The sequence below is a fragment of the Mustela nivalis genome (assembly GCF_964662115.1).
Source record: "Mustela nivalis genome assembly, chromosome: 3".
NCBI classification, from domain to species: domain Eukaryota; kingdom Metazoa; phylum Chordata; class Mammalia; order Carnivora; family Mustelidae; genus Mustela; species Mustela nivalis.
The window spans coordinates 55,669,707-55,688,690 of NC_139022.1; the positions used below are offsets into that span (position 1 = coordinate 55,669,707).

General features: G+C 40.0%; 1 protein-coding gene across 1 annotated transcript in view; it reads right to left on the reverse strand.

Annotated features, from left to right (window-relative positions):
• Positions 1-18,984, reverse strand: part of LOC309861173 (uncharacterized protein) — a 734,084-nt gene that overhangs the window by 88,508 nt on the left and 626,592 nt on the right. Inside the window, exon 5 of the mRNA XM_082723834.1 lies at positions 508-598. Coding sequence (XP_082579960.1) covers positions 508-598 — 91 coding nt within the window. The remainder of the gene's footprint in view (positions 1-507; positions 599-18,984) is intronic.

Sequence of the window (18,984 nt, forward strand, 5' to 3'; positions counted from 1 at the left end):
TGAGATCCTCTGTAACTATAGACCTTGTCTCTGAGCAAAAAAGATACACCTGGCAGCAACTAGCACAGGAGGGGTTGTCAAAGCAACATGTGCCTGCCTAGCCCTCTCCAGGACTCCCGAGACTCTGAGAGAATAAGCTGACCACGACCTGGGTACAGATCCACAGCAGCAGGTGCAGAAACAGCAGCTGGGGTGGCAGTGAAGGGAAGGGGAGTTGAGAGGAATGTCTTCTGATGAGGGCAGTGCATGGGGTTTGGCTCATCTCTCTGCACCCAACTGCACAAATGTTAACTCTGGGAACTGTGGGAACCAGAGGCAATAAATCACAAGTAAATAAAAGAATATATTCAGACATCCCAATAAAACATGTTAAGGAATTATTAAAATCCTTCAAAGAGTTCAGACGCTCTGCTTTAAAAAACTGCTGCAACCTGAAATACTGCAAAGCAAATATCCACGGGCTTAAAGAAATAGAAATTAAATTTAAAGATAGTCATGTCACAGTACCGTGTCAGTAGATAAGCTTCCGCACTGTGGTTAAGAAACCAAGGCTTTTTCCTCCCTGTGCTCCACAATTTCACCAAGTCTTCTGGATCACCTGCATCCACACGAGAAAACAAGAATTCTTTTAATTTTATAAAGAATACAGAAGCGTCCATACGAGATTTTAGAGGTCATATCTGGTAGCGCTGAACATGATTTCTGCCCAAACTTCTCTGATCACAAGTCAGTCACATGCCCGCACTAAAGGCAAGGGTTTGCAGCTGGATACAGGGCAATGGTGTTGCAAGGAAGCAGGGAAGCCAGATATTGGTGAGCACTACCACTTTCCACCCCAAGATGTTTACGCAGAATTAATGGTTCTCCCCTTTCGTGTCCTCCCTGCTTTCCGATTCGGGGACTGTCCCATGCCAACCTTCCTCCACAGCTTCACACGGAGACAAAAAGCAATTTGTATTTCCTGTTCCCATTTCTTTATATCCTATTCTCTCTTCATCCTACTGGAATCTGGCTTCTGTCGCTACTACTTTAATGAATCCGTTTTAACTAAGGGACAAATGATCTCTTTTGTAACTCATTTCTTCTCTCGCCCCCTCCCCCACACCCTCTGGACGGGGGCGGGGCTCTTCCCAGCCAATGGCGGCGTGTCTCCAGACAGAAGCCTCCTCCTCTCACTTCTCAGGACCTCCTCACCTCTCTCCGTTGCCTAAATATCCTCAGGCCAAGACCACCGCCTCTTAAAGCCCTCACCCCTCCCCACCCCCACCCTGCCTCGAGCCCCAGGGAGCCCATATCCTCCTACCTGCATCTCCTCAGCCCCCTCCCCACATTTCCCGGGACCATCCTCTGACTCAGTCCTAGCCCCTAGATTGTGTTCCCAGGTACCCTTCCCTTAAAGGATCTCCATGCAGCCTTCGCCTTTCTCCCCCAACCCACCTGGGGCCAGGGACCTCGACCACACTCCCAAGAGTCCCGCGGCCGGCAGTAACTGGGCCTCCGGGCGGCGCAGACGGATTTCCGGTTGGGGGAAAGGGCGCCCTCTGGTGGCTGGAGCAGCCAGCGTAGCAAGACGCTGCACTTGGCAAAGCCTGCGGCAGAGCTCTTGCCAATGACCTTGTGAACACAACAGTTAATGGGCAACCTTCAGCCTTTAATTGAAATAGTAGTACATTTGGCTGATTCTCTCAGTCCGATTCAGTTATGCCTTGACCTGTGGTACTTTTAACCTTTTAGTCATCACCATTATGGAATTTGACACATCGCATCTTAAATATCTTGTCTGTCTTGCGTAGGTACCTAGAGGTCGTTGGGAAGCATTCTTTTCCATTTTTGCAACTTTGATCCCTGTTGCCCTGTATGGAATTTATCAGCATCTCAATAAATGCCGGTTGACAAACAAACAGGCAAATGCGTAGCCATGTTGTTTTTATTTTTATTTTTTTTTTAAGATTTTCTTTATTTATTTGACAGAGATCACAAGTAGGCAGAGAGGCAGGCAGAGAGAGAGGAGGAAGCAGGCTCCCTGCTGAGCAAAGAGCCCGATGCAGGGCTTGATTCCAGGACCCCGGGATCATGACCTGAGCCGAAGGCAGAGGCTTTAACCCACTGAGCCACCCAGGCGCCCCCATGTTGTTTTAAAAATACGGGGCATCCAGGTAAGGGTGTCTAATAGGTTGACCATTACATACAAAACGAATTGATCAAAAAGCCTTTCTTCGCGGGGCACCTGGGTGGCGCTGTGGTCTGGGCCTGCGGCTCCTGGTTTCAGCTCAGGTCCTGATCTCAGGGAGGTGAGATCAAGCCTGCTTCCCACTGGTGCCCAGGGAAGATTGGGCTTGAGTTCTTTCTCTCTTTCACAGTCCCTCTGCCCTCCCCGGACCATCTCTCTTTTTAAAATAAATAAATAAATCTTCTAAAATATTTTAAAAATAAAAAATAAAAGCATGTCTTCCCTAGTTGGCAGTCATCCACAAATATGCAAAAGTTGAAATTCATGTGTATATATTTGCGGTTTACTTAGCTCCTAGAATCTATGAGTTGATAATTTTCATCAAATTAGCAACATTTTTTGTGACACTTAAATAAATACTGTTTCCCACGCTATTTTAGGAAAGTTAATTATACCTATATTAGGCTATTCAAAGTTGTCCCACAGGTATATATGTATTTTTTATTCTCTCCTTCCCCTCCCCCATTTCGGAGAGTTCTTATAGCTTCAAATCTCCTATGTCCTTTGTAATATCTAATCTCCCATTAATTCCAGTAATTTTCTTTCTCAGATAAGAGTGAATAGCAAAAGTTTAAGTAGAATCAAGAGGACAGGGGTAATAAATGATAAGTAGATAAGTAGAGTCAGACAAAAAAATGCCCATAAGATATCTTTGGATTCCCCAGTTACAGTATGTTTGGAAACGAAGTAAAAGTGAAAGTTCGCTTATAAGTGGTCTGTAAGCATTGTGATAGCCAATATAGAATATTCTCTCAAAAATTTCAACTGTAAACTAGAGAAAGAAAGGATAGTAGGGAGTATAATGGTGTGAGAAATGAAGTTTTTGTTGTTCTCTATTTATATTGTGGGGGAAATTAGCAATTGCTTATATGTTAGAGGAAAAGGGCCAAATGATAAGATATTGTTACAGATAGAAATAGAATAGACTGATGCCACAGTTTCCAAAGAGAGATCAGAGTGTTCATGCCAGAGTTTGAATAGAGAGAGAAAGAACTGATAGAGATGTCTATAACTTTGTAGTTTGAAAAGGAAGGAGGAATGCTTCCTTTGCCAAAATATGGAATTTTGGCAAAGAACTTCTAGATTTTCTGTGATTTGGGAAAGTAGTTTGCTGAATGAGTGCTTAAATAGACTCAAGTGCAGAGGAAAGTGACAAAAATATGAGTATATACATCCAGGGAGAAAAAGCTGGGTAAATAATTTTATATTTGTTTTTGTTGGAATTTTTTTAAAGATTTTATTTATTTGAGAGAGAGAGCATAAACAAGGGGAGGGGCAGAGGGAGAGAGAGAGTGGGACAACCAGGCTCCCTGCTGAGCACAGAGCCCACTGTGGCACTCAATCCCAGGACCTAAGATCATGACCAGATCTGAAGTCAGACAAAACCAACTGAGCCAGACAGGTGCCCCAACAATTTTATCTTTGAATTTAAATAAAAAATAAAACCTGGGGAACAATGAACGTCCTGCTCAGCTAAAGACTTAAAATTATAAATTTGAAGTAAAACTCAATCCTAGAGTTAGATTCCCCCCCATTCCATTATACTATTTATAAGCCACAGAAATAGAGAAGGATGGAGTGAACAGAATCAAAGCTGAAATCTTACACGGTGGCCGTGATGAAAGAGAAATCAGGTAAGATTAAGGTGATAGCCCAAGGAGTTGAGTGCGTAAAAGGAAGAAAGAAAACTCAGTAAGGACTAGTAGCATCCAGATAAATAAAGCAAAGGACTGGGAATCGTAGGGGTGCGGAAGAGCAAAAGGAATGGCAGCACGCTGGTGAGAAATCCAAAGAAATGGAAAACTGTGCAGAAGTGGATTAGTGGACTCCACGATTTCACAGTTGAAAAAACTGTCAGTTAGGACGGGCTGTCCTGTGTGACCCCTCGGTGTGGGTTGCTGCTAAAGGGGAATGGAGATTCACTAGGAAAATCAAACGGGCAAAGTGCTGGATTCATTATGTGAACAGCCCTGAGGTTCCCAGGGTAACTTGAGAAACCTGAAGGAGAGAAGAAGACCCTGAGTTAGTTATCAAATTCTCAGAAGAATATATGGACAGTGTTGGCCAAGAGTGGGTAGTCCTGAGCATTCAAGAAGGAGGCCTTTTGATTATGAGTGGAAGATGCATCCTTATCCTCACGCTCACTATGAAGCGTGTAGGGGATGAGAGAAGGAACAGACCTCTCTACGGAGAAAAATAATGGAAACAGGGCCAGTGAAATCTTTCCACCTAATTTCACAGATTTTATTTGTATTTCTAATTGTTTCAATGTCAACTGACTTTGTCTTTGAATTCTAGGGAACGCCTTATTTAATTAAATCACACAGAGAATCCTAATAGGCTATCTACTGGAACAGGAGGAAAAACACTTGTCACATTAGTCAATGCAGGCAGTGGGAATGGCAATCAGGAAAATCATGTAGGTAATAAACACAAATTTCCCTATGAGTCGACCCAAAGGGCAAGGAAACCAAATCACGATCAGGTTGGCATGTACCTGCAAAGAGAGTTTACTCCAAACAATGCTCATTCTGAGGCTATTCCTTGATTTTTATTCATAAATATAATTTAAAAACAAAGAAACTGATATTTTTTTCATACTGAAATGAAAAAACATCATCCCAACTCTTCTTTTTTTAAAATATATTATTTATTTATTTATTTATTTGACAGAGAGAGATCACAAGTAGACAGAGAGGCAGGCAGAGAGAGAGAGAGAGAGAGAGAGAAGCAGGCTCCCCGCTGAGCAGAGAGCCCTATGCGGGACTGGATCCCAGGACCCTGAGATCATGACCCGAGCCAAAGGCAGTGACTTAACCCACTGAGCCACCCAGGCACCATCCCCCCAACTCTTCTTAATGCTCCAGGGAGGCACATCCTCCTCAGATGCCCAGGATACAGATTTCACTCTCTGTTGCCCTTTGGGCCAGGACAATCTTCACCAACTTGCAGCCAGAACAGTGGCAGAGGGCCCTATGCACAGTAAAGGCCCAATACTTGGGTTTTAATGTGACTTGGATCACTGACTTGAAGTTCTTAATAATTTTATCTTTGAATTTGACCTTTGCATAGCTCAGGGACCTAGAATGTCTCTTCACCTGCAGTCCCATCCCCCTCCACCTCTGCTGGACAAGTTCTCAACCTCTTCCTCTCCCTCTCCCTGCCTGCCCAATGATGGCATGGGCCCTCTGTCACCAGCTAGGGCCTGCTCATGAGTATGCAGAGGGTGGAGGTCAGGCACATTCACCCTGGTGGGACTTGGCGGCGGTCATTCCTCCCCAGATGGTAGAGGCTTGGGACATTCTACAGGAGTCTCTCACTCACCTTGGGCTATGTAGCTAGTGCCTCCAGAAGCAAGTCTTAGTGCCCTTTGTGGTGTTGGCCTGACTTCCCTGCTCTATGAGATTCAGCATGTTGGTCTGAAGCCTGGCAGGACCTGGGGATCCAGCAACAGGTGAGCCATGCAAGCACACTCAAGTGATGGGACAGGGCCCTGATGGGCCTGGGAATATCCACAATCACCCTCCAGATATCCTCCTGCCCAAAGAGCATGCAAGTGAATAGTCAACTTAAAACTATTTGAAAAGGATGCTACATTTTCATGTTGCATTGAGCCCCACAAAGTATGTAGCTGATCTTTCTCTGAGCTCTCAGCAACAGGAAACAATGTGAAGAGTTTAAGCCACTCACTTGCATGTGGCAGATTCTGCAGAAGGTTCATAAGAACGTTCCACCATTCTTCCATAGACAAACGGTCCCTCTCTTCCCATAGATATTCTAGTGAGATAGATCTGTGTTTGTGCCTGTGTCTGTGATATTTTAAGTGCTGGAGACTGAAAATTATATAAGGTGTAATACTTATGAATTGAACGATTTAAGTATCCTGAAACATCATTGTAAATGGTGAGTTCACACCTTCTCTAAGTGTGTTATTGAAAGCTTCTGTTAAATAAATGTTTATTTCAGATTTTGTGCTCTGATAATTTTTTTTTCAAAAATGAATTTTTTCACACTTGGTTTCAAAAATAAAAATCTATTAATCTTTTTAATGCTTTAGATCAAATGTCTTCTCTCTACCCCTGTTTTAATTAATATAACTTGTCTTAATATCCTGGATAAGGTTTTTTACCACCCCTCTATCAATAATGGACCTCTAATTTTAAGGGAATTCAGACTTTTATGCAAGACACAACAGACTATTGCAACATCATTTGTGTCATAAAGGGATTTTTGCCATATGAAGAAAAATAATTCATCTATCTCTGAAAGAGAATTTTTTCTTTCTAGAATTTTACCATTGGATAAGACTAGAATATAGGTTCCCAAGACAAGAAATGAGAAAAACTTAAGTGGTAATTGCTAAACCAGAGAGCCCATTTAGATCAAAGAGATGCGTTTAAAGGACTAAAGGTAAAATATGTTTTTATTATAGCTTTTAGCTTGCTTAAAGATCTATTGCCTTTGAGGTTGAAAAAGCACTCCAAAGAGGGCAATAATGATTCCAGAAACAGAGATTATACTCTATTGATGATGTCCTTCCCTACCCTCCTGTAAGTGGCTTTCCATTACTGATATATACCAGACCAAATTGTGTACTTTCTCTATGAATAATGAAAGCAGGCATAAGCACAAGAAATATAAGGGGACTGTTGTAAACAGATACTTCTCTTTCATTACCACTGTTTTATTAACAAATCACTTCCATTAAAGAGATTATGAGATTGCAAAAAGCAATCCAAAATGAAATAGTCCAGGCCTAACTTTCATTTTGTAATGAATTGAAATGATTTGTCTGCAGTCGATTCAGTTCCTCATTGTTTCTGTGACTGTGCTCAGTCCATTTTGTATCTTGAATTGTGAGTATGCTCTCCCCAGTGGGGTATGTGAAGCATCTTTTCTAGGAGAAAAGGATGTTTCCAATTAAATCAAGATATACATTTCTCACCTCCTAATGCAGAAAGTGGTGTGTTATATGTAATATACCTTACACTGCAACAATGTATTCAAGAGCCCCATACTTCTTACTGTAGTTATCCTACAATGCAATAGCTTGTGACTAAACTATAAGCTTTTTTAACAGTCACGACTCCATAACTTACTATTTGCATCATTTTAATTTTTTTTCTTTCTTTCTTTCTTTCTTTTTTTTTTTTTTTTTTTTTTTTTTTTTTTTTTTTTTTTGTAGTGAGAGAGGGTTTGGTTGGGGGTGAGGGGAGAAGAGAGTGAACTTTACTTCACATCCAGTACCAAGCCCAGCACAGAGACCAGGGCAGAGCCCAGCACGGATCACCCACCCTAGGCCTCCATCTCACAATCCTGAGATCATGACCTGAGCCAAAATCAAGAGCCAGAACTTCTGGGGAGAGCCACAAAGTGTCCTGTTTCAAACTTTTTTAAGTGAGAGGAACCAAATGTAGAAAATAGGTCTTTTGCTTCAAAGCCGATAATTACAGGGGATTATCCAGATATATACAATCTTTTCTTTAAGGTGATAAAAAGAGATGTTAGTCCTATTTCATTTTGGAGCTTGAAAAAACAAAATGTTGGCAATATTCTACCAGTCCCCAAACGGATTTTTAAAATGGGCCTGGTCTATGGAAACCAGAAATCTGAAAAATTACAGTTCCTAAAGAAACCTAAATAACAACTCACATGAATAACCTCGAGTACAAAGACTCAGGAAATAAGGGAAATTAAACAGAATTGGTTTCCTATGGAATGAACACTTGATATATAATTGAATAAATTTCGATTTTTGGAAAAGTCGTTTGAGGTTTGACAGTCCTCAGAATTTCCCGTATCTGCATACTATTGTGTTTAAACTTTCTGCGTATTATACACTTAATAGACTTCATTAACAAGGTTCTACCAGTCAGTCAACATTTTACATCAAACTTAAAATGTAACTGAATCCTGCAAAACGCAAGTAAATTACTATTTTTTATTTGTTCTGATAGGTTTGAAGAACTTCATGTATTTCCAAAATAATTCAGCTTTTTGCTTAGACAATCAAAGCAGCAAATACTTAGAATAAATTTGAAAGGGGCGCCTGGGTGGCTCAGTCCTTAAGCCTCTGCCTTCAGCTCAGGTCATGACCCCAGGGGCCTGGAATCTAGACCCTCACCCAGCTCCAGGCTCCCTGCTAGGCAGGAAGCCTGCTTCTCCTTGCCCTGTTTGTTTTCCCTCTCTTGCTGTGTCTCTTTTTTGTCAAATAAATAAAATCCTTTAAAAAATAATAATAAATTTGAAAAACAGAAAATTATAAAGAATAAAATAACCAGTAAAGCCCTAACAAAAGATATTAGTCATTATTTTACAATTGTTTTTTTAAGCATTCTAATATGGGGATTTTACTGTTCATACGGACGTCTTTTTTTCCAGAAATGTATAATTTAAAAGAGAATTCTAGGGTGCCTGGCTGGCTTAGTTAGTAGAGCATGCAACTCTTGATCACTGGGTTATAAACTCAAGCTGCATGATAGGTGTAGAGATTACTTAAAATGATGTCTTAAAAAAACACAAAACATAAAAAAGTAATAAAAGGAGATTTCTAGATAAAAAGCAAGATTACAAAATCTACATCCCTCAGTATTAGACAAAAACTTTAAAAAGCAGAAATAACCAGAGAGAAATTTCAACATCTGCAAAACAAACCAAGTTAGAAGTAAAATTTAATGCCATAATCTCTGAAAAATCTCAACCAAGGAAAGAATTCTGCTATGTCAATGTTTCTGTTATAACACATTTGTATCATTTCTGGACAGAATGTGAGTCAAGGAAATCTCCAAAAGTCTCACCAATACACACCAGTTTGAAGACCAGTGGATAAACATGGTAAGCAGATAATCTAAGAAAAGCAGGAGCTAAACCCCTCTAGAGTAAGAGCCTCCAGCCATTTACAAGTATTGCATGATGAGCTGTGGGGAGTGATCTGAGGCACCCCAGTCTTCTGCCAAAGGATCATGATATTCCCTCTAGCTAAGTCCAGACAACTCTAGTTCATACCATGTCACATAAGCTAAGAAGTGTAAGAAGTGCCCAGGATATTAAACAAAAGCTACATATAATTCCAGCAAAGATCTTACTCCCAAGTGGACCAAAAAGTCACATCTCTAGTTACAAACCAGAGGTAGGTAGAGGATGAAAGATGGGTTTCAAACATAGTAGTCATGGAGTTGAGGAGAATTAATCCACATGATGTAACAACAAACAAAGGTTTTGGCAAAGTGAGATGAGAGAAAGAAAATATTTAGCAAGTAAGCAAGTATACCACAGAAATGGATAAAAGAAATGTACAACACATTTTTAAAACTGTCAGAATCCAATCTAAAAGAAAACACAATGCAAAAAAAAGGAAAAGAAAAAAAAAGCAACAGCTTATTGAGAGTGCCTCACAACCAAGAAAAAACAGGAATATTACAGTGAAGTGGACCCAAAAAAACTTATAGAAATAAAAACTGAATTAGAAACATGTGGAATAGATAACTATGCCTGAAAATCATAGTATTGATATAAATGATGCTGAGAAAGGAGAATCCAACAAATGAATAAAAATCTGTCATAATAAAAGTATATATAAATATTAAAATGGCACATTGCATTTTTAAATAATGTAACATATAATATTGAAAATATTGTGATTATACCATCAGACTTGAAAAATAAAGAACTCTTCAGGATCCTTGCAGAAAATGTCACCATTGGGGGTTAAAGGTGGACCCAGTCAATTGGCCTCAGGTTTTCCCACAAGAAGTTTCAGATAGCAGTGAACAAATTATCTGTAGATCTGCAAGGAATATATGTTGATGCAAGAAAATTATAAACAGTGATAACTTTTGTTCACATACAATAGCAGTAAAAGAAATACTCCTGAAAATTCATGAATCAGAGGGCTCTGTGTGTAAAATAAATACAAATATATTATATATAATAAATACTCATTTATTTTTATACATAAATAAATAAGTAAAAAGGGAGAAAGGGGTTGGGGAACTAGGAACAATATTCTACTAATGCATTATTTCTGGATGGAGACATGTTTTAGTTAATTTCCTGGTTCTTCCCCCTTACATCTTAAAATGATGTTTAGGTACTATTTGGTACAAAATAATTAACTGATTATTCTAAAAAGTGTAAAGTATAATTTTAAATTATTGCCTAATGTGCATTTTGTGTATATACTATATATAATTATAATAGTTTACATTTCATTTCTAATTTTTGTTACTGTCAATCACACTGTGATGAATATCTTTATATAAAATCTTTGTATCACTGATTATTTTTTGGAACTGAGTCTAAGAACTATGTCCTCAAAAAAAATTTTTTTAAGTTACTCAAGATAGTAATATATTGCTTTGCAGAGAGATTGTCTACATTGACGCTTCCATAGAAAATGAAAAGTGTTTATCAGACTATACTCTTTCCTTGATTAAATATTTAAATATTTTACATTTTTACTTTCTAGGCATATTTTTATACTAATTACCTTTTCCCATCTACCATCTGTTACTAAAAAGCCTTTTTAAAGTATAAAATAAAGATAACTGGGGCACCTGCATGGCTTAGTCGGTTAAGTATCCAACTCTGGTTTTCGGCTCAGGTCATGATCTCGGGGCCGTGAAATTGACCCCCTGTCAGGCTCTGTGCTGGGTGTGGAGCCTGCTTAAGATTCTCTCCCTCCTCCTCTCTCCCCATGCTCACTCTCTCTCTCTCTAAAAAGTAATAGGGTAAAATTTACCTTTAAAAAATAAAATAGAGGCGCCTGGGTGGCTCAGTGGGTTAAGCCTCTGCCTTCGGCTCAGGTCATGATCTCAGGGTCCTGGGATCGAGTCCCGCATCGGGCTCTCTGCTCAGCAGAGAGCCTGCTTCCTTCTCTCTCTCTCTCTGCCTGCCTCTCTGCCTACTTGTGATCTCTCTCTGTCAAATAAATAAATAAAATCTTTAAAAAAAAATAAAATAAAATAAAGGATAACTAAGATAATCAATTTACATGGATTTTTTTTTAAACTTTAGATAGAGGTCATCATACTGCATATGGGATTCCCATTCAGTACTATCGTAATAAGGTCACCCCTATTACTGAGCACAGCTACAATTCAATTGTTTTTCCTGATACCTAATATTCCCTTATGTGGTTATAATAAAACATATTCATCTATTATTTATGGAAGTTATGATATTTGATATTCTATTACGAAAAGTATGTTTCTGCACCTTAACTGTATGTTTCCTGATGAACTTCCAAAAGAGTTTCTTTGTATAAATACTTAGGAGTTGAACTATTGGATCTTAGAGGAAGCAAAAGCCCATTTTTACAAGATAATGTCAAACTGGCTCCCATACTGATTACCCAGTTTATGCTTCTGCCAGCAGAATTGACCCCCGGGGACCCACCTTATCTGTAAAACTCAGTGTAGGCAGATTTAACTTCCTTCCTCTGACTGGATGGATCTAAAATAGTATCTCATAGCTATCTTGACTTAGAGTTTTGTGATACTAATGAAGTTTGGCACATCACATCTTTTTTTAGCCATTTGTATTACTTTTCTTGCAAAATACCGTTCACGTCTGGAGATTTTTTTTCAGTTCTGTTTACTTGTTTATTAACCCCAAGAGTCTTCATAAATTTGGAAATTAATATTTTTTGCTTACATATGCCACAAATATCTTCTTCCAGTTCGTGTTCTATCTTCTCACTTTCTCTAAAATGCATTTTCACAAGCTTGAGTTCTTTTTTCTCCTTTTTAAATTTTTTTAAATTTTTCATTATGTTCAGTTAGCCAACATGTAATACATCATAAGTTTTGGTTGTAGAGCTAAAGTTCTTAATTTTTTATATTACTAAGTTTTTCAATCTTTTACTGCCTTGCTTCTTGTATAAGAAATCTACTTTTCCACATCCCCAAAGGTAATAGTCACTCCTTTGGTCAATAACCTGCCATCCCACGTCTTTCATACAGCAAAGCTCCTCCTACATAGAAATCCTCTCTACTATTTGCAATTGTCTGTCCCAGAATCACTCCTAAACAATCTTAATATTTTTGTTTTCTAAGAGGCTTTTTAAAAATTTTTAATGGAAATATTTATTTTATTTTATTATTTTTTTATTATGTTATGTAAGTCACCATACAATACATCATTAGTATTTGATGCAACCTTTTGATTCCAAGATTCACTGTTTACATATAACACCCAGCGCTCCACACAACCTGTGCCCTTCTTAATACCCATCACTGGGTCAACCCATCCTCCCACTCCCCTCCCCTTTAAAACCCTCAGTTTGTTTCTTAGAGTCCACAGTCTCTTATGGTTTATCTCCCTCTCCTGCTTCCCCCTCCTTCATTTTTCCCTTCCTTCTTCCAATGTCCTCCATGCTATTCCTTATGCCCAGTGTTCATAGGAGCAATGCCCACAATAGCCAAACTGTGGAAAGAGCCAAGATGCCCTTCAACAGGCAAATGGTTAAAGAAGATATGGTCCATAGAGACAATGGAATATTAGTCAGCCATCAGAAAGGATGAACACACAACTTTTGCATCTAAGTCTTTTTAATCTGGGGTGGTTTTACTCCTCTTGACCCTTTGTACTTGCATATAAGTTTTAGAAACAGTTTATTGTTTAAGAAGAGACTTGTTTGGGGCTCCTGGGTGGTTCAGTTGGTTAAGCATCTGCCTTTGGCTCAGGTCATGATCCTAGGGTCCTGGGATCAAGTCCCACATCAGGCTCCCTGCTCTGTAGGGAGTCTGCCTCTCCCTCTACCTCTCTGCCACCCCCGCTCATTCTCTCTCTCCCTCTCAATAAATAGACAAAATATTTAAAAGAAAAAAAGAACAAACTTGTTTGAGCAACCTTGAATCTATATCTACGCAGTATTGACACTATTAAAGTATTTAAAGTACATAAACATTAACTATCTCTTCAGTTATATGTCTTCATGTAAGAGTTACTCTGAACGATAATTTATTTTAAAGATTTATTTATTTATTTGAGAGAGAGAGAGAAAAGGAAAGGATAGAAGGAGACAATCCCCAAGCAGACTCCACACTGAGAGCAGAGGCCGATACGGGACTTAATCCCATGACCCATGAGATCACGCCAAGACCTGGAGACTTAACTGACTCAGCGACCCAGGTGCCCCCGTATGATAATTTTTATGAATGTTAAGAGTTATCATTTTTAAAGTTTTTATTCGTTTATAGTTATATCCAATGGGATTTAAAAAGAAACATAATATCTGAAATTTGGAATATATTAATCCTTTCTCTATACCATTTGATGACAGGTAGTTTTTTTCTCTAAAACATAATTACATAAAGATATGTGTTATATGTAATATATAACACAAAATATATGAATATATATTAGGTATGATAAGAAGCATATATACACAGATAAATTATAATGCAATTTATATTTATCTAATATAAAATACATATATAGAATTATATGCAATATAAAATGTCAAGGATATCTACATAATTTGTAATTACTTATATTACTCAAGTAGGAAATATACCTCTCTATTATTAATTCATTTTGATTTTCCAAACATTGATAACATTATTTCAAAGTATCTCATTAATATTCCTTATTGATACTTCTTTGTATTTATAACATCCTTGTGTCATGAAGCTATCTCATTTGGAGGGAAAATACTAATCGTACTAATACTAAGCTTCAGCAAAGATTGCAGTCTCTTTTATAAGGTATACATTTTTTGTTGTTTAATACTTCCCTTCTATTTTGTGTTCTTCTTCAAGAACACTATTGCCATTCTATTTTCTTATTTTGCATATGGTAATTCTCCATCTTTGACCAACTTTTTTTTAACTATTTCAGATGTACCTCTGTACACAGCATGTAGTTATATTGGTATTAAAAATAGATTTTTAGTTTTACATCTAGATGGTTAGTTTCTTGGGAGGTAGAACTGGACCTTACATGTCTTTATATCTCCTGAGTAGTCTACACTGTTCTGGACATGAGAGAAGCCCTATAGGATTTTGATCTATTAATTCTGACATAGCATCATTTATGAATTGTCAATATGAACTATTGTATTTGAAAAATCCAAGGACACTTTGCCTTAGATCTTAGTTTTCTATCACAATGCTATTTAACCTCCCTAAACTATTCTTCTCTTAGCTGAAAAAGAAGAAAAATTATATTTACTCATCAGGAAAGCTGTTAGAAGTGCCCAGAGTAAAAGGCATTTAGAGAAATACTTGGTAACATTGCCATGTCTTCTATAAAAGCAAGCACAGGTGCTATTGGTTTTTCATAAAATAAATTTCCAGAGCCTAGACACTCTTTATTCACCAGAGAGATCACAGTTTAAACTTCCTCTAAGATGGTATGAAAGCTTCCTATGATTCAAGTCTAGCCAGGAACCAGAGAACTGAATTAATTGGTTAAGTCTGCTCAAGGTGACAAGCGGCGGCTCACAGACAAAACATTTAGAAACTAGGCTGAAAACGCTACATCTAATTTTACTTAGGATGTAAGAAGAGATCCAGAAGACTGGTCTGTTTACTAGTAACATAACATGTATCCCCACGCTATTCTCAGATCATCTAGGAGGAGGTGTGCTCTTGGAGGAAGAAGGCAGTTCGTCTCCAGGGGTCTTTACCTAATTATTATAAAAATATGTTTGTGGCATAATGTAAAGTTTGACACACAAAAATGGTGATATTTTTGTCACACATGTAGACACTGTTATTTAATGTAATATAAAAAGAAAGCAAACGAATTTTTAGCAGTCTAAATTATAATACAGCACGTTCTTTTTTTAATCCAGTTTCTTGGTAGATAATTCATTAGGCACAGAGTTATAATTCTTTCAAAGCTCTGTATGCCACGTGCACTGACTCACACATCTCATATACTCTGTGTGGGAGGGTCTGTGTAAGGAATGTGCAACAGAGGAGTATGTTGCAGACAGAGAAGGAAATAAAAAGCACAAATTCTGGTGGCTTCATAGGGGCCATCTAAACTCTTCCAGGAAAATCCCTGAACATAAAACCTTGCCATGCAGACAGTGGTAATCCTTCCATTTAACTTCCTATTTTCTTTTATGCCTTGATTAGCAGTCTGTGTAATCATTCATTTATTTTTGGAGTTGTGTGGCCTCTAGTGGTGTATGGAAAAAACGTACAATGAAAATATTGCAAGACTTTATACCGCTATCTCCTGAAATACTCAGCAGAGTATTATCTTAACTTAAAACAATTATATATGCATGACTTTGACTTAATGCAATGCTTTTATTTAACAATTTTATATTTTGGTCCCACTTGTTCCAAAGCTGCTGCTACTTCTAGACATATATTTATAGGAAAATGATATGGATATATTCTATTTCTCTTCATGTATTTCTTACATTTTTCCCCAGAGGTAAGCATCAATATTTAGACTTTGTAAGAAGATACTTTCCCCAAGTTACTAACACTTATTTTTCAAAAGAGTGTAGTCAAACTATTAAAATTTGCTTAGGAGTGTTACAGACATTTTACTTTTTTAAAGATTGTGTGTATTTATTTTAGAGAGAGAAAGAGAGAGCAAAGGGTGGAGCAGAGAGGGAGGAACAAGCAGACTCTACACTGAGCACAGAGCCCTAGGCGGTGCTCAATCCCACAGCCCTGAGATCATGACCTCAACCAAAATCAGGAGCCAGATGCTAAACTGAGTCACCGAGGTGCCCCTAGGCATTTTATTTTTAATCAAAAACTCCTTTTTGATTAATTTAATTTAAAATGTTTATTTTCTAGATGACCTGCTTTCCCCCCAAACTTCTAAAGCATTTACAAATCATAACACTAGGTCAGTCTGTGGCAACCCGTTGCCGCCATTACAAGATGGCGCCGGAGAGCCTCGTAAACAAGTGGTTGGACGCGTGGCCTTAAGCTTATTCTGCCCAGCAACAAGGCTGACCTACCATAGTGAGCCACGTACCCCAGAATGAGACACGCCCCAGCTAGCCTGTATATATGCGCAGCCCTGGCTCTACCCAGGCGCTTCCTGCTTCCATCACCCTACAAACCTCAACCAAGTGCACTTCAATAAAGCGTGATAGAGAAGAATCCTGTGTCGGTGGTCTTCCTTCCTCGCGGGCGAGCGTTGGCGGACCACAGCTGGTGCCGAAAACCCGGGATAGTTCGGCGGACACCGCGGGGAGCCTAGAAAGGATTCAGAACTCTACATGCGAAGTGGTCGGCGCCGGTAAGTATTCCCCGGTATGTTATTTTGGACACTTGAGCCTTGGGTAGCTGCTATAGCTATAATTGTCCTTGCAGTTGTAGCCTTGCTTTTTTGCTTTTGGATACGTGAGTGCAAATATCCAGACTTCGTGAGCCCCATACAGGCACATGCGTGCTTACGGGACGGAAAACACGTAGAGCATCTGAAAAAGGGCAGGCGTGCTTTAGCGGAACATCAGGACAGCCTTTCGGAATCAAGTAGTATAAAGGAAGGGGGAAACAAAAAACAAATGAAGAAGTCAGAAAAGGGATATAAAAGAGGAAGTGAAAAACAAAAGGAAACAGATGATAAAAGTAAGCACAAAGGACATAAGGCAACCGCTCCCAGTGCACCCATCTACCCGAGTTTAGATGAGTTCTATGAGGAATTCGCCGCTCTCAGTGTAAAGCAAGAGAGGGACTCGGGAGATGACTCACTAACGGAGGACGAGGAGGAGGAGTTAGAGGAAGAGGTGGCTAGATATGAGGAGGAGCGATACGGACTGCCGCCTCCGGCAAGAGCTCCGCCTCCGCCTTATCCAGGCAAGCAGAACGGAGGGGCCCATAGGCTCTCTCGAAAAACGCTCAGATGCCTTGCCGAGTTCACCCCGCTGGACGCTGTTGCGTTCCCTGTCTTTGAAAACCAAAACCAGCAAAGATATCATGAGCCCATACCCTACAAACAGTTGAAGGACTTAGTAGAGGCCGCCCGTACTTGGGGGCCCAATGCACAGTATACGTTAATTTTACTGGATAGGATCACCACCGCAGCCCTGACACCAAATGATTGGTGGGAGATAGCTCGAGCGTGCCTAAACACAGGACAGTATCTAGACTATAGAGCAGTGGTTACAGAAGCCGCGCATAATCAGGCGCGAGTGAATGCTCGTACACCAAACACAGCACCTTGGACTGCTGATATGCTACTGGGGCAGGGACAGTGGGCTGATAACCAGACGGCCTTCCCGGTGCCTGTTTATCAGCAGATCGTAGAAATATTTAAAAGAGCATGGAGGATGATACCTAAACGGGGAGAGGTATCAGGAAACCTGACTAAGATAATCCAAGGACCGAATGAGCCTTTTTCAGATTTTGTGGCTAGAATGATAGAGGCAGCTGGAAAAATTTTTGGAGACGCTCAGGAGGCCATGCCTCTAGTGCAACAGCTTGTTTATGAGCAATGCACTAAGGATTGCCAGCGAGCGATCACACCATGGAAAGGAAAAGGTTTAGATGCGTGGCTAAAGGCCTGCAGAGAGATAGGAGGACCACTCACCAATGAAGGACTGGCCAGAGCTATGATAGCGGCTACTAAGCACGGGAGACGTGATGGCTGCTTCATTTGCGGACAGCCGGGACACGTAAAGAGAAACTGTCCTAACAAGGAAGGCTTTAGGGCAAAGGGACCAAATACCAAGCAGCCAGGGACATGCCCAAGATGCAAGAAGGGGAAACATTGGGCCAATGAGTGTAGATCCACAAAAGACATTAATGGACAACCTATAAATAACCCATATGTCCCGGAGTCAAAAAACATGCAGAGGGGCCCACGCCCTCAGGGCCCGAAAATATATGGGGCGTTTCAGGAGGGGATCCTTCAGCCGCCGAGAGCACCCGACGAGCCACGACAGGCTCCGCGGGGCTGGACCTCTGCGCCACCGCCGGACTGGTTTTAACCCCTCGTATGGGTATACAAGCGGTTCCTACTGACATGTCAGGACCTCTTCCTGTAGGCTCGGCTGGGCTGGTTTTAGGCCGATCATCCAGCACCATGAGGGGCTTATTGGTCCTCCCCGGGATCATTGACCCAGACTATCAGGGTACAATTAGGGTTATGTGTCACTCACCTTTTGGCATTGTCTCCATTGCCCCTGGGGACAGAATAGCCCAGCTGGTAATTCTCTCATCCTTGCATGACCGTTTCCCCGCCCAAAATAAGGTCAGAGGAGATAAGGGCTTTGGATCCTCTGGAGTCGATATGGCCTACTTATCTTTGGAGCTAACAGGTCGCCCCATGTGTAGTTTGGAGATAGAAGGAAAGGCCTTCACCGGTCTAATAGATACGGGGGCCGACCGAAGCGTCATGAGCCAACGATTCTGGCCAAGGAATTGGCCGCTGCAAAAGGCCTCTCAAACATTACAGGGGCTAGGCTATCAAAACACACCTGAGATTAGTGCAAAAACTCTACATTGGAGGATGGAAGGGAACAAAGGGACTTTTCAGCCGTTCGTACTGGACCTTCCCATCAATCTCTGGGGAAGAGATGTCCAGAGTCAATTAAATCTAATTCTGACTAATGAGGGAACGTTTTCCAAACAGAGCAAAGATTTGATGATGAAACAAGGCTATATGCCAGGCAAAGGCCTAGGTAGATACTTGCAGGGAGAATCAGAGCTAGTCAGTCCTAGTTTGAAAAATGATAGAAAGGGATTGGGTTTTTCCTAGGGGCCACTGATGACTTTCTAAAAATTCCATGGAAAACAGATAAGCCCGTGTGGGTCAATCAGTGGCCCCTT